Source organism: Saccopteryx leptura, chromosome 6, assembly GCF_036850995.1.
Source record: "Saccopteryx leptura isolate mSacLep1 chromosome 6, mSacLep1_pri_phased_curated, whole genome shotgun sequence".
NCBI lineage: Eukaryota > Metazoa > Chordata > Mammalia > Chiroptera > Emballonuridae > Saccopteryx > Saccopteryx leptura.
In genome coordinates this window covers 82,642,798-82,656,288 of record NC_089508.1, presented here as the reverse complement: position 1 = coordinate 82,656,288, position 13,491 = coordinate 82,642,798, and the positions used below count along the sequence as shown (strand labels likewise).

Sequence of the window (13,491 nt, the reverse complement as noted above, 5' to 3'; positions counted from 1 at the left end):
CAGTCCCTCATCTAACCCCCCACCAACTAAAGATGAACTCATGCCAGTTCCATTCTTTGCTCTACAAGGGAAACACACACACACACACACACACACACACACACACACACACACACAGCAGAAGAGAGAAGCCGCCCATGTTCTCCTAGACCACACTGTCATTCCAGCCTCTTCGTTCAAACAACCCGGATACTCCATAGCGAGCAAGCGAGGACCGCGCCGCAACAATGCAACCTCCCAAGCAGCCCCCCGTGCAGCTCACACCCCCGCCCCCTTTCTCAGCGTGCCAAGAGTTTGGAGCGCGCGCACGCACACCGAGCACAGAGCCTGGCGTATCCCTCCGCCTCCCTCCTCCCTTTCCCCGCTCAGTGGCTCGACAACGATTTGGGAAATGAAGGGAGGAGGGAACTACTTTCCTGAAACTTGCTATGCTGCACACGACTTCAAGTTGCAGTGATTCGCCCGGAGGCCGCAGCTTTTGGTCCTTTTGCCCACACATCCTCACAGCCCGGGCACCCTGCTCGGCAACCCCACCCCGTGATCACTTTGGACCCCGTGGGAAGCCTGAGGCCGGGAGAAGTCGCCAGGGACTACTTCGCCGCCTCCTCCTGCGGGCGCCCCCGGTTCGGGTAGCGGCGGCGGCGGAAGGAGCGGGCGGCGTGAGCGCTTCCGCCGCCCCCCTCGCCGCTCCCCTCCCGCGGGTGTGAGGAGGTGAGGAGCTGGCCCGCGGAGCTGCTGGTGGGCACCGGCTGGCGGGGGACCTGCGGCCGCTCTCCTCGCTCTCCAGCCACTTCTCGGGACCCTGCCCCCCAGGGAGCGCCTCCACTTCTGCGTCCCGGGTGGGGGCGATCGGCTCGCCTGCCTCCGCCTCTCGCACTCCCCGCCGCCCCCTTTTCCCCTCTTGAGTCGTCCCGGCTGGAGCGTGTCTGGAGGAATCCGCCGCCGCGAGGCCCTTCTCCCGGTGCTCGCTCCTGAGGACCGGCCCGCTCGCTGCCGGGGGCTGAGCGGGCAGCCGGCAGCGAGGCGGGCGACAGCGGGGTGGGCTCCGGTGGCACTGCGCCGCCGTCGCCGGAGCCTGGGCTCGGCACCCCCCGCCAGCCCCCACCGAGCGGAGCTCTGCTTCCTCCTCGCCGCATCCCTGAGGGAGGCGCCGCCTCTGCTCCGGCTTCTCCGCCCGCTGCCCGCTCCTTCCTGGCCGGACCCCTCCGCACTCCACCCCAGTGGCGGGAGGAGCAGCTCTCTAGCCCGTCTGTGCAGCCCCCCTTCCTATTTTCCTGTCCGCGCACCGTCCCCGGCCTCCTCGGATCTCTCGACTGGGCGCTGAGGCGAGGGAAGAGGCTGGGGTCGCCACGGTGGAGGCTGTTGCCGCCGCCCCGCTGCGGGGGTGGCCGGGGTTCCCGGCTGGGGGGGCACCGTTCCGGCTGAGGCGTCCACCATGGTGAGGCCCCTGAGCCGCTGCCCCCGCGCCCCCCCAGCCGCCGCTGCCTCCTGCCCCTCGGTGCTGCTGCTGCTGCTGCTCCTTCGCCTGCTGTTGCTCCTCCATCTCCAGATCGGATCACGGTGAGGGAAAGATGAGCGAGGAGACGGCGACTTCTGACAACGAGTAAGCGCCTCATTGATCGTGATTACTGCCCCCCACCCCCAGTCCTTCCCCTGCCGTCCCCCAGACCCACCCCTCGGAGACTTGGGTGCCGGAAAGCTTGCAGCCCCGGAGAGTTTGGTGGATCTTGTTCTGCAGATACCGTTTGCTATCCTTAGCTATCTCATTTCATGGCAGCACCCCCCCCCCCTCCCCACTCCCCATTTACTGGCTTTCTTCTGGGGAAGGGTATTGAGGGTTGGGGTTAGATGGCAGTTGTTCGTCCAGGAGACGGAGTCATGTGAATGGATGGAGGGAGGCAGGGTAGAAATGATCCCTTCTCCTGGGAGACCTTTGGCCTGTCCTGTTTCATTTAAGCATGCCAGTCAACACACCCTGAATATCCATCCTGCTGCCTTTACAGCTATTTCACTTGGAAACTAACGTGTGGGAGCACCTCCTGCAGCAAACTGCTTTTGAATCTTAACTCGATGAGTCAGTGACTCTTAAATACCGATTAAGCCTCCACCCCCTCCCCTCCTTTTTTAAACTTACGACCCGAAAGATTCTTGTAAAAAATGGGGCTGGGGGAACATTTTTAGAATTTAATAGGTTTAAGGACATCAGGAGTGTGGGAGATGTTGAACTGTTATATGTTACCTTTGCGAACATTGGACATATCTTTATCAGGTGCATAGAATAATTTTGAATGCTGATTTTTGTCCTTCAACTATATTAAAATACACCATTTACGTGGACCTAATAGTATTTACATTGCTAAACATGTTGATGACTTAATTGATTAACTTCTAGAGAATCCCAGTTAAAGTTTTTGTTTATTTGGGCTGTCCTTATGTTTTCCAAAAGAAATACTTTGCTTTCACGCCTTTTGCTTTAACGTAACAGCTGTTTGGAGAAATAGGGGTGCGATGACAGTTTTCTATTGAGACAGATTTAATTTCATGCAGGGTATTAGCATCCGTTTTCTAGTAATTCAAGTTTTTGTTTATCTTTTGAGGGTTGGAAAGAGTTAAGTGAGTTAGGGCTAGTCCTAGGATGCATGCCTTTAAATAAAGTGCATTCCTGGAGTCAGACCTTTTTGAGAGAACTTTAAAGTCCAGAGCCTAGGCCTGTTTAACATAAAATAACTCGAGAAATGCCAAGCAGCGTTTCTCCTTCCTCTCCCTCCCCCCAGCACACTCTTGTGATGAGCGGGTGTGGGAGAAGGTAGACTGCAGCAGTGTCAGTGCAGTCTAGAAGCAGAAGTGGCCGCCATGTTCTCTCTCTCTCTCTCTCTCTTTTTGTGAATCGCCCTCATTTGCATAGCACACTCTTCATTCATAAAAAAATAATTAAACATCCATCACCTTGGACATCTTGAAAGGATTTCCCAAGAAAAAAAAATTAGAAGCTTAAGTGCCTTCATGCAGATTTTGGAGTTCGGGAAGTAAGGAGAATTCGAATTCGTTGTTTTAATTCAAAAACAACGCACACACAAACAACTACCCCTGTTCTCAGAATGTTGACACAGTTATGTGGGAAATATCAGTTCGGGGAGGTGCTGGGATCACGTGATCGTCTCCATTCATAAAATACCTGGCTGGCCATTCACAGTGGAGTTCACTGTCTCACTGCCTTCCGCAGATTAGACCTACTTTGAGAGAGAGATCAAGAAGTACTGGATCTCAGATAACGCTTAGTTAAGGGGAAAAACTGCTAAAAATTTGAACGGAATGACGATAAGTTTTATTAGTATCTTTTAAGAAAGCTTGGATCAAAATGTCAAGTTAATTTTAGAGATGGGAACAGACTAATTATTAAAGTAAAATTGAATACCTCTGTGTTGGATGCAGCTAATAGAAAAGCATATGAGGAAATGTGAATTGACACTTGAAAAATATAGTTTCTAAATGGGCTGTTTTGTAATACTTGCCATGAACAAGTTCAGAGTGCAAGTTTTTGGTGTAGTGATGTCAGTGGATGATATTGATGCTACATGAAAAATGAGTAAATATTCCCAGTGGTTTAATACCAAAGATATTAATATTTGAAACACCAAATGGCAATTTTTAATGAGGGGATTGCCGCTGCTCCTTTGTTGTTGTTGTTTTATAAATGTACTTAGAGTGAGACCACTTGAAAATAACCTGACTCACCCAGACTTTCAGAATTCTATTTTCACAAATTTATTCAGCTTTATTAATAAGTTATTCCCTAGGAGCTTTGTTATGCTAATTTCTGTAGGACAAAAATAATGTTTTAGCATATAATTTTTTGCTGTTAGATGTTAACTCTTCATAGGGAAAAACTCGGGGTTTTATTAATTTTTTTTTTTTTGTATTAGAAAATGATGTGTTCATCTGGCAATCAGTTTTATTAGGGCCCACATTGTGCATTAGCTAAACCACAGTGAACTTCTTTGGAATGTAGCTTTTATTCTGGTAATTTGTATATCATCTTTAATATATAAAGTAATGTTTTGAAAGGGCAATTTATGATTTATAACCACATATTATAAAGAAATAAATATATTATAGCAGTCACCCTTGAAGCCTTAGCTTAGTTTAAAAACTGCCCTGTAATGTGTATTTTACTTATAAAATCCTCGTGTATGTTTTTTTCCTTTTTTTCTCTTTTTTTTTTTTTTAGCGAGAGAGAGGGGGACATATAGGGACAGACAGACAGGAAGGGAGAGAGATGAGAAGCATCAATTGTTGAAGCACCTTGGTTGTTCATTGATTGCTTTCTCATATGTGCCTTGATAGGGGTGTGAGGGCTACAGCAGAGCAAGTGACCTCTTGCTCAAGCCAGAGACCTTGGTCTCAAACCAGCCACCATGGGTCATATCTATGATCCCACGCTCACGCTGGATGAGCCTGTGCTCAAAGCGGCAACCTCTGGGTTTTGAACCTGAGTTCTCTGTATCCCAGTCTGACGCTCTGTCCATGTGCCACCGCCTAATCAGGCTCTTTTCTCACTTTTAAACGCCACAATAGGAATTTAATTATAGTAGAGACTGTTCTTACCACGTGAATGTTTTTAACCTTTAGGAAAATAAAAGCAAAAATTACCAATATCTTGAGAAACTGGAACCTTTTCTAGCCATTGTGGCACAATCCAATGAGGCCATTAGAGGCCTCACTTTTAAATCCTTTATTACATGTCCTATTATTTGAAATAAGAGTTCTGTTTAGAGAGATAGGTAGCTCCCAGGGGTTGATTGTGTGTATATATTTCATCAAGAATTATTTAAGGAATTATTATGGGTAACACTTTGTTTTATGCAATACCAGACTTGGAAAAGGTTTGGTAAAATTCTGCTTTCTTCTCTAACCTTTAGTAGGAACTGGAACTGAATTAAAAGTACAGTTAAAAAAAAATTCTTTTTATGCAGGAGTAATAGTTTATTTCAGATAATGTACAAAATGGTCTTTAAAGTGAATAATAATATATTTGCATTTTTACTAATAACGTCTTAACTTTTGATAGATAAGCAAACCTTTCCTATGATGTTGATGAATCATACTCATTTATTGGATTTTTTTACTGTGTGCCAGGCTCTGTAATAAATGCTTTTACCCATGTATTATGTAATTTATACAGACACACACACATATTTTTTTTTAAGTGAGAGGAGAGGAGATAGTGAGACAGATTCCCGCATGTGCCCCAGCTGGGATCCACCCAGTAACCCCATCTGGGGCTGATGCTCAAATCAACCAAGCTATTTTTAGCACCTGAGCCTGATGCCCTCAGACCAACTGAGCTATCCTTAGCACCCTGTCAGACACGAGCCACTGTCCAGGGACTGTATATTTTCAACAGAATGGAATTGCATAGTAGATACTATTATAGCTTAATATGTTGTGAATATTTTCCTATGTCATTACTTTCTAGAATATATACTACATATATTTTTTAGCAAGAGACAGAGACAGGCAGATGGACAGGAAGGGAGAGAAATGAGAAGCGTCAACCCGTAGTTGCAGCACTTTAGTTGTTTATTGATTGCTTTTCATAAGTGCCATGATGGGGAGGGGGGAATTCAGCCAAGCCAGTGACCCCTTGCTCAAGCCCATGACCTTGGGTTCAAGCCAGTGACCTCAGGGTTTTGAACCTGGGTCCTCAGTGTCCCAGATTGACGCTGTATCCACTGTGCCACCGCACAATCAGTCTTGATGTAGTCCTCTTTAAATGTAGTTCATTAGTAATGGATCTTAGACTAGGGTTTTAAATTGCTTGAGATATATAGTTCTTTGAATTCAGACTACTAATCTCTAACTAAACCTTGTTTACCTTCATAATTGAAAAATATACCAAGAAACCATGGTAGAATTAGAAGTGCTTGTGATAGCAGTTGCATTAGTTCCTTAGGATTGACATAATAATGTACCACAAACTAAGTGGCTTAAAGCAACAGAAATTTCTTGTCTCAGTTCTGATGGTTAGAAGTTCAAAATCAAGGTGTTGGCAGGCCCATGCTCCCTCTGAAATCAATGGGGTAATCCTTCCTTGCCTCTTCCTAGCTAATAGTTGATGGCCACTTTGGGTTTCATTGGCTTGCAAACTGCCTAATTCCATATCTGCTTTCATCATCATTGTGACATTCTCTCTTTGTATCTTGTATCTTCACACGGCCAGTTTATAAGGATGCTAGTCATATTGGATTAGGAGCCCACCCTACTCTAATATGATTTCCTCTTAACTAATTACCGGTACATAAACAACAACCTTATTTCCAAACAAGGTTACTTTTTGAGATACTAGGGGTATGGACTTAAACATTATTTATTTTTAGAAGGCTATAATTCACCCATAACAGAAATAGAAATCAGATTATTTTTTAACAGTACAATTGCTATTCAGGGGTTAATATGCATCTTGAAATATCACTTATTATAGTTACTAATTACTACATCCTATATTTTAATATGTTAATAAAGAAACATTTTGTATTACTATTTCACAATTTAAAATATTTTGATAATTATCTCAATGTAATCGATTTATTATTTTTTAAAGTTTTTTAGTTACTGACTTTACAGAAAAAAGAGAGAAAGGAATGGGAAGCAAGAAGTATCAACTCATGGTTGCTTCACTTGAATTGTTCATTAGTTGCCTGTCATATATGCCTTGATTGGGTAAGCGCAGGGTTTAGACCTGGCAACCTTAGCATTCCAGGTCGATGCCCTATCCATTGTGCCACCACAGGCCAGGCTTAAAATCTTATGTATATTGTTTTAAACCTTTAATATTGTTGTGAGAATGGGGCCCTAGGCTTCATCAGTCTGACAGAGACCCATGGCACAGAAGGTTAAGATTTCCTGTTGGAGAAGGCTGAACCCTAAGATATGGATATAAATGGGGAGATTAAGAAACATGAAGGATAAGATGAACAAGTTCAACATACAGTTAACAGTTCCAAAAGAAGAGATAATGGAAGAGAGGAAATATTCAGAGATAATGGCTGAGAATTTTCAATATGTAGCAAATTAAACCCAATTCAGTTTACTAAACACAAAACAAAGACTCACAGTCAAACTGGTGTGTCTTGAGATTACAAGAGCAGATCAACCTGTGTAGTTTTATCATATTCAAAGATTAAAGGAGAAAAATGATACAGTCTTAATAAGTGCCAGAAATGCAATATTGTCATTCCATCTATCGAAGTAAATGGTCATAATTTACAGTTTTGTAATATAAGTAAGTGTTCATAAATACAGATTTATTTTATTTTTGCTCTCTAGAATTTTAGACTTATATTTTTCTGATTGAAAATTAGAATGTTGGAGTTGATCAACTTGAGCATTTCTTTCAGTTCAAGAATTCTAGAATCCTAAGTGATTTTTTGTGTGTGTGTTTCTGAACCACTTTTAATATAGTATTGCTGTTACTCATAAATATAAAATTGGTGAAGATTTCCTTGCAACTGAAATTTTTGAATTATCTTGGAAGACATTTTCTTTAGACATTCAGAGTGCAAAGAATGAACTTTAGTAAAGTCAGCAGTGATTGAAAATAACATTTAATCTGATCTATTTTATAATTTTATTTCTAAAATTTGTATAATGGATTATAATATAGATAAAGGCCCCTATTTGGAATGTAGAATGTAATTGTTTTGCTGGTAGTATTTATTGATTAAATACATTTTATTTGTTTATTCACATTTAGAGATTACTTTCATAAATACCTGGTATTTGATATTTGTTAATGGCTTCTCTGTATTAGTGTTCTGTGATAGGATTATCAGAAATTTAGAAGAAATTTAGTGGATCGTGACTTTTCTGATGCTACTTTTTCAAAGTTACCTAACTTTAACCACATCAGAGTGTTTCAGTAACTTTGGCATAAAGTCAATCAAACATTTTTTTAAATTATTTTATTGTTAATTACATTGATATTTTGAGGTTGGAATTAGGAATCAATTCTGGGTTTGCCCCCTTAACAGTATGTGAAAGCATTTTAGAATTTTAGTTGAATTATGTATATAGCTTCCTTAACAGTTTTTCAGGACGGATACCATGAGTAAGTAACCTTTTCTTCAAGAATTTCAGTTCAGTGATATTTAAGTGCCTACAAGGCACCTGACTTTTCCTTAGCCTTGAATATGCAAAGATAAGTAAAACCTGATAACTGTTTTCACTATCCAACAAGGGAACTAGATCCCTCTGAAATGTGATGAGTGCTCTGCTTATGAAGTTATTCAAGGCTGTGGGTGAAAGTGATTCTATCTGGGGTGGATGGCGGGATGCAAGTAATGTATGAAGGAAGATTTCAGAAAAGAGGTGGCATTTTAGCAGTCAGCCAGAAATGAGATGGAAAGGGGAAAAGGTATTCCAAGAAAAGAGGGGGGAAATAAAACAAAAATACAGAAAGCTTGAAGGAAAACAACAGCTTTTTGATAAATGAGTTTGGGAATAGTGGTGGGAGGAGGCCAGTCTGTAAATCATCTAGATTTGTGCTTAACTATGTATCAGCAATCTTGGGGCAAAGTCTACAAGATAAATATGACAGAAGCTCCTGGAAACTTTTTCAAAACTTATTTTGAAAAGTTGAGAGAAATTTATTTAACTGTTCAGTAGTAACATTAATTTTGAACAGAATTCCCATAAATTTTTCAGATAAGCACCAAGCACGCAAAGAGAACTTGTTCTTTGAACTACACTCCTTCACAACTCTTATGTCAGAAGGATAATAATGAAAAGTGCTAGCTTAAGTCTTTACCATGTATGCAGTGGGGAACCATATATACCATATATACCTTATTTATTTATTTATTTATTTATTTATTTATTTATTTATTTATTTATTTATTTATTTATTTAGTGAAAGTGAGACAGGAGGCAGAGACAGACTCCCACATGCGCCCTGACCAGGATCCACCCAGCAAGTCCCCTACCAGGCAATATTCTGCCCGTCTGGCCACTGCTTTGTTGGTCTGCAACCAAGCTATTTTAGTTTCTGAGGCAGAGGCCATGTAGCCATCCTCTACCATTTGAGCCATGGCTGCAGGAGGGGAGGGGAAGAAAGAGATAAAGCAGAGAGTGAGGAGAAGCTTCTCCTTTGTGCCCTGACTGGGAATCAAACCCAGGACTTCCATACACCAGGCTGACATTCTATTGCTGAGCCAACTATCCAGGGATGGGAACCATAATTTCAAGTGAGGAAGTGAGGTCAGATTTATGTAGAAAGCTGAATACTAGGGCTCGTTTGGACAAGTAATTAGAGAGAATAGAAAGGAAAAGAAAATGAACACCAGTGAGGAGGAAGATATAATAATGATGCAGGTAAGGAATAGCCAGAAATAGTTCATTAGGAACTGTTGAGAATGAATTTGTAAGGCAGTTCAGATCTCCAGTAAGTATGATTATGTGACTAGATGTGAAGGAAGTAGGAAGAGTGTGGGATGACTTCAACATTTTAAATTTGGGCTTCTATGATGCTTTTAAATGAAGTGGGAAGAGGAAGAGAAAGTTTTTAAGGGGAAAATACCTCAATTTTGATCTTTTTAATTTGTGAGTGTCTACTAGGTATCAAGGTAGAAAATGTACCATAAGGTGTTTTAATTATTGGTTTAATGATAGGTGCCCAAAGAAGATTAAGAGGAGAGAGTTAGAGATGACATAGCATATGTAATAGTTGAAGCTAGCGGAAAATATCCCAAGGAGAATATTAGGTAGAAATGGAAAGTTGAATAGTTAGAAGTGGCAGCATTTTTAAGGAAAAGTAAGACACCAAAAGACAGAAGAGTCTTGAGAGGAAGGAGAATTCAGAAAGTGTTAAAAACAAAATGGGAAGTGATGAAATGGAGATAGCAAAAAGATGATATGTAGAGGGAAGCTGGGAGTTGTGATTAATTGTTGAACGAGGTGATGTCGCCTCTGGAATGGAGAGGAAAAGAAAAATTTAAGGAAAGATGAGTAATTTGTAGAGCAAGGCCCAGGAAAGAGGAGTCTATCAAACTTTTACAGTTCGTCAGACACAGTGCTAGATTTAATCCTTCCAAGGACCATGTGAGCTAAGTATTATTCATAGTTTACAGATACAGATAACTGAGACTTAAAGAGAAGTTTAGTAACTTAAAGAGAGGGAGTAAGTGGTAGAATTGAGATTCATATTGCACAGTATTTATACCACAGTGTACCTCAAACACTTAATGTCCAGACTGAATTTTAAGTAAAGAATTATGGTGGAGTGTTAGGTAGACACATAGAATTGGCAGTTGTTTTGAGGGACTGGAAGTGTTGATCAAGTTAAAGGGCACACAGAGTGGAAGTGGGAAACATTGAAAGAAAGATTTTGATCAGAGAACACAGGCTTCAGAGTGATGATACAGTATATGAAGAAAGATTAAAGTAAAAACAGGTTGTTGGAGTAGAGGAGCCAGGCTCTGGTAGAATATTTTAAAAGGTCAACAATGTGGCTGGTCAAGTTGCTGGGTTGGTATTAGGAGTTGAGGTGGGAAAGAATCCTGAGCCAATGTATTTAATGTGTGTGTGGGATGAGCAACTTACAGTAGGAGTATGAATGCTGACATCTACCTCTACAATTTAAAGAGATAAGAATAAGGATTTTGGAATTGGAGGTTAAGAAGCAGGGTGTTAGGGAGGACGATAAGAAAAGGGAAGGGCTTACTTGGGAGGAGTTGAGAATTTGGGAAACGATGGGATATCATGTAATAATGGCCCTATCATGAATGAGAGATGTTGGGAATTAGAAAGTAGAAGAGAGGACAGACGTGTAAATAAACTATCCGAATTTGGATTTTATTAAGAACTTTAAGGTTTCTAAAAAGCTAACCAAGATGTTAACATTATTCACATAAATTATATTGTCTTTGACAAAAGGTTTTATATTCTTTGAGTACTCCTTAGAAAGGCCTTTTCAAAACAAAATTCACTGATTAAATTTCTACAACTTGGTGTTCACAGTTAACATCATACTGTGGTTACTGCTGACTGTTGCATAAAAGACTTTGACAAATCCTGTAACCTTTCTTTGTGCTTGATTCTCTATCTGGAAAACCAGGATAATGTGTCCGTACTTCAGACAGGATGTTAACGTAAATGTAGCCCCCCTCCCTCGATAACATTTTTTTGACTAGAGATAAGAGAATTTTAAAAAGAACTTGTAGTTCTTGAGGAAGGTACTATGTACATGAAATAATGGGTGCTTACTTTCACTTAGCCTGAGGTAGGGGTTTTTTTTTGTTTTTTGTTTTTTGTTTTTTAATGTAGAGTTATTTTTTAAAAAGGATTTAACCTGCTGGGAAACTTATATTTCAGCCTAAATGTTAAAAAGCAACTTTTCAGAAAAACTTAAAATTTGAAAATGCTAGTAAGTATAAAATAATATAAATCTATATTGTGAACATTTTCTTCCATTTTCTCAGCAATGATTGAGTAAAGAGTACTTTAAGTGTTGGGCAAAGAACTTGCTGTAGCCAGTCTTTTTGTTTGTTCGGTATCTAATACAATTATTTGGTTAGAAAAGGAATATATTTTTAGAGCTTGTTAATGAAAGCAGTTTTAATACCTGAGCACATTTTGGGGATATAAGTAGATTTGACGTCTCCCCATCATTTTCAGTGGAAAAAGCCATCTTTCTCATTTGATGAATGTAGGAGCTTTCAAATATTGTATGGAGAAGCAAAAATCTACTTTCGTGGGAGAGAAGGGGAGATTAAAATTTTTTTCAGTTTATTAAAGAGTCAGATAATTTTTGCAACTGTAATCAAACTAGAATGCCTGTTAATAGGCTGGACCTATCAATAAGGATATTAATGATAAGTGAGATAGGGTAGACCTGCTAGTTAGAAGTTCATTGTCTTTTTTTTTTTTTAGCGAGTAAGAGAAACTGGAAGGGAAAGAGATGAGAGCATCAACTCATTGTTGTGGCACTTTAGTTGTTCATTGACTGCTTTCTCATATGTGCCTTGACCAAGGGGCTCCTGCTGAGCCAGTGATCCCTTGCTCAAGCCAGTGACCATGAAGTCAAGTTAATGAGCCTGCTCTGAAGCCGGGGACATCGGGATTTCGAACCTGGGTTCTCAGTATCCCAGGCTGATTGATGCTCTATCCACTGTGCCACTGCCTAGTCAAGCAGAAGTTCATTGCTCTTGATTGTATATTAATTTTAATTTGGACAGCTAAAGGTCCGTAAGCTTATGTTTTAGTTCATTTTACAGTCATCAACAACTAAAGCAAAAACTTGTTTATATTTTAATTTAGTTGTATGCCTCCTTATTCTAAAACTATAATTTTTTAATTCAAAAATAACTACCTTACATACATAATTACTGAAACTTGAGTTGGGAATGAATTTGAAGGTAACCTTCAATCAAGATTTTAAATGAACATAAATCAGGAACTAAAAATATGATGGTTAAAAATTGTATATACTTTTTTCTTGAGGGTTATTCAAGCCAAGAAGAACTTAATTCAGTAAAAATTAACATAGAAGAAAATAAGTTTTAATAAGTATATCAAATTAAGATCCTCTTTAACTCTATATTAATTAGTATGATCTTTTTTTTTAAGATTTTATTCATTTTAGAGAAGAAAGAGAGAAAGATGGGGGAGGGGGAGAAGCAGGAAGCACCAACTCCCATATGTGCCTTGACCAGGCAAGCCCAGGGTTTTGAACCTGCAACCTCAGCATTCCAGGTCACCGCTTTATCCACTGCGCCACCACAGGCCAGACTAGTATGATCATTTTTAAAGGAAGGGGAGAGATAGATGAAAGACTGAGACAAGCTAGCTTCTATCCATCCACCTCAGTTTTTGTTAGCAATTTTTCCTAGTGTTGATACTTCAAAGAGAGCAAACTTAGCTTCTAAGTGAGCCAAAAAGAAAAAGAATGTATCTGATATTACATAGACCCTATTGCAGATGAGTCTGAACTTTTATAAGGAGTACTAGGCCTCAGCATACATCAAAAGACTAGTTTGACTTAAAATTATTGGCTCACTTCTAGTCACGTCATTTGTTGTATTGAATATTTACCCTGTCTCAGATAGATTTAGCGAGGTGGTGGGAAGAAAACTGAAACTGAGCTAAATAGTTTTAGCTGACTGTGATGTTCTGAATGTTTGTGCCCCCAGCCCCACCCCAAAGTCTTATGTTGAAATCCTAACCTAACCCCCAAAGAGGGAGTGTTAGGAGCTGGGGCTTTTGGGAGGTGTTTAGTTCATGGAGGTGGAGCCCCCTTGAATAGGATTACAGTTTTACAAAAAGGCTCCAGATAGATCCCTAGCTCCTTCTAGCAGGTAAGGGACACAGCAAAAGACCTTGGCTATGAACTGGGAAGAAGTCCCTAATCTAACCATGCTGACATCTTGGTATTGGACTTCCAGTCTCCAGAACTGTAAGAGATACATATCTATTGTTTATTTTGACTGTGACAATAAC

The 13,491-nt window shown here is 40.6% G+C and overlaps 1 protein-coding gene across 1 annotated transcript in view; it reads left to right on the top strand.

Annotated features, from left to right (window-relative positions):
• The first annotated feature begins 1,470 nt into the window (after positions 1 to 1,470).
• The window catches only part of SPRED1 (sprouty related EVH1 domain containing 1), a 125,476-nt gene continuing 113,455 nt past the window's right edge, over positions 1,471 to 13,491 (top strand). Inside the window, exon 1 of the mRNA XM_066388243.1 lies at positions 1,471 to 1,603. Coding sequence (XP_066244340.1) covers positions 1,572 to 1,603 — 32 coding nt within the window. The 5' untranslated portion in view covers positions 1,471 to 1,571. The remainder of the gene's footprint in view (positions 1,604 to 13,491) is intronic.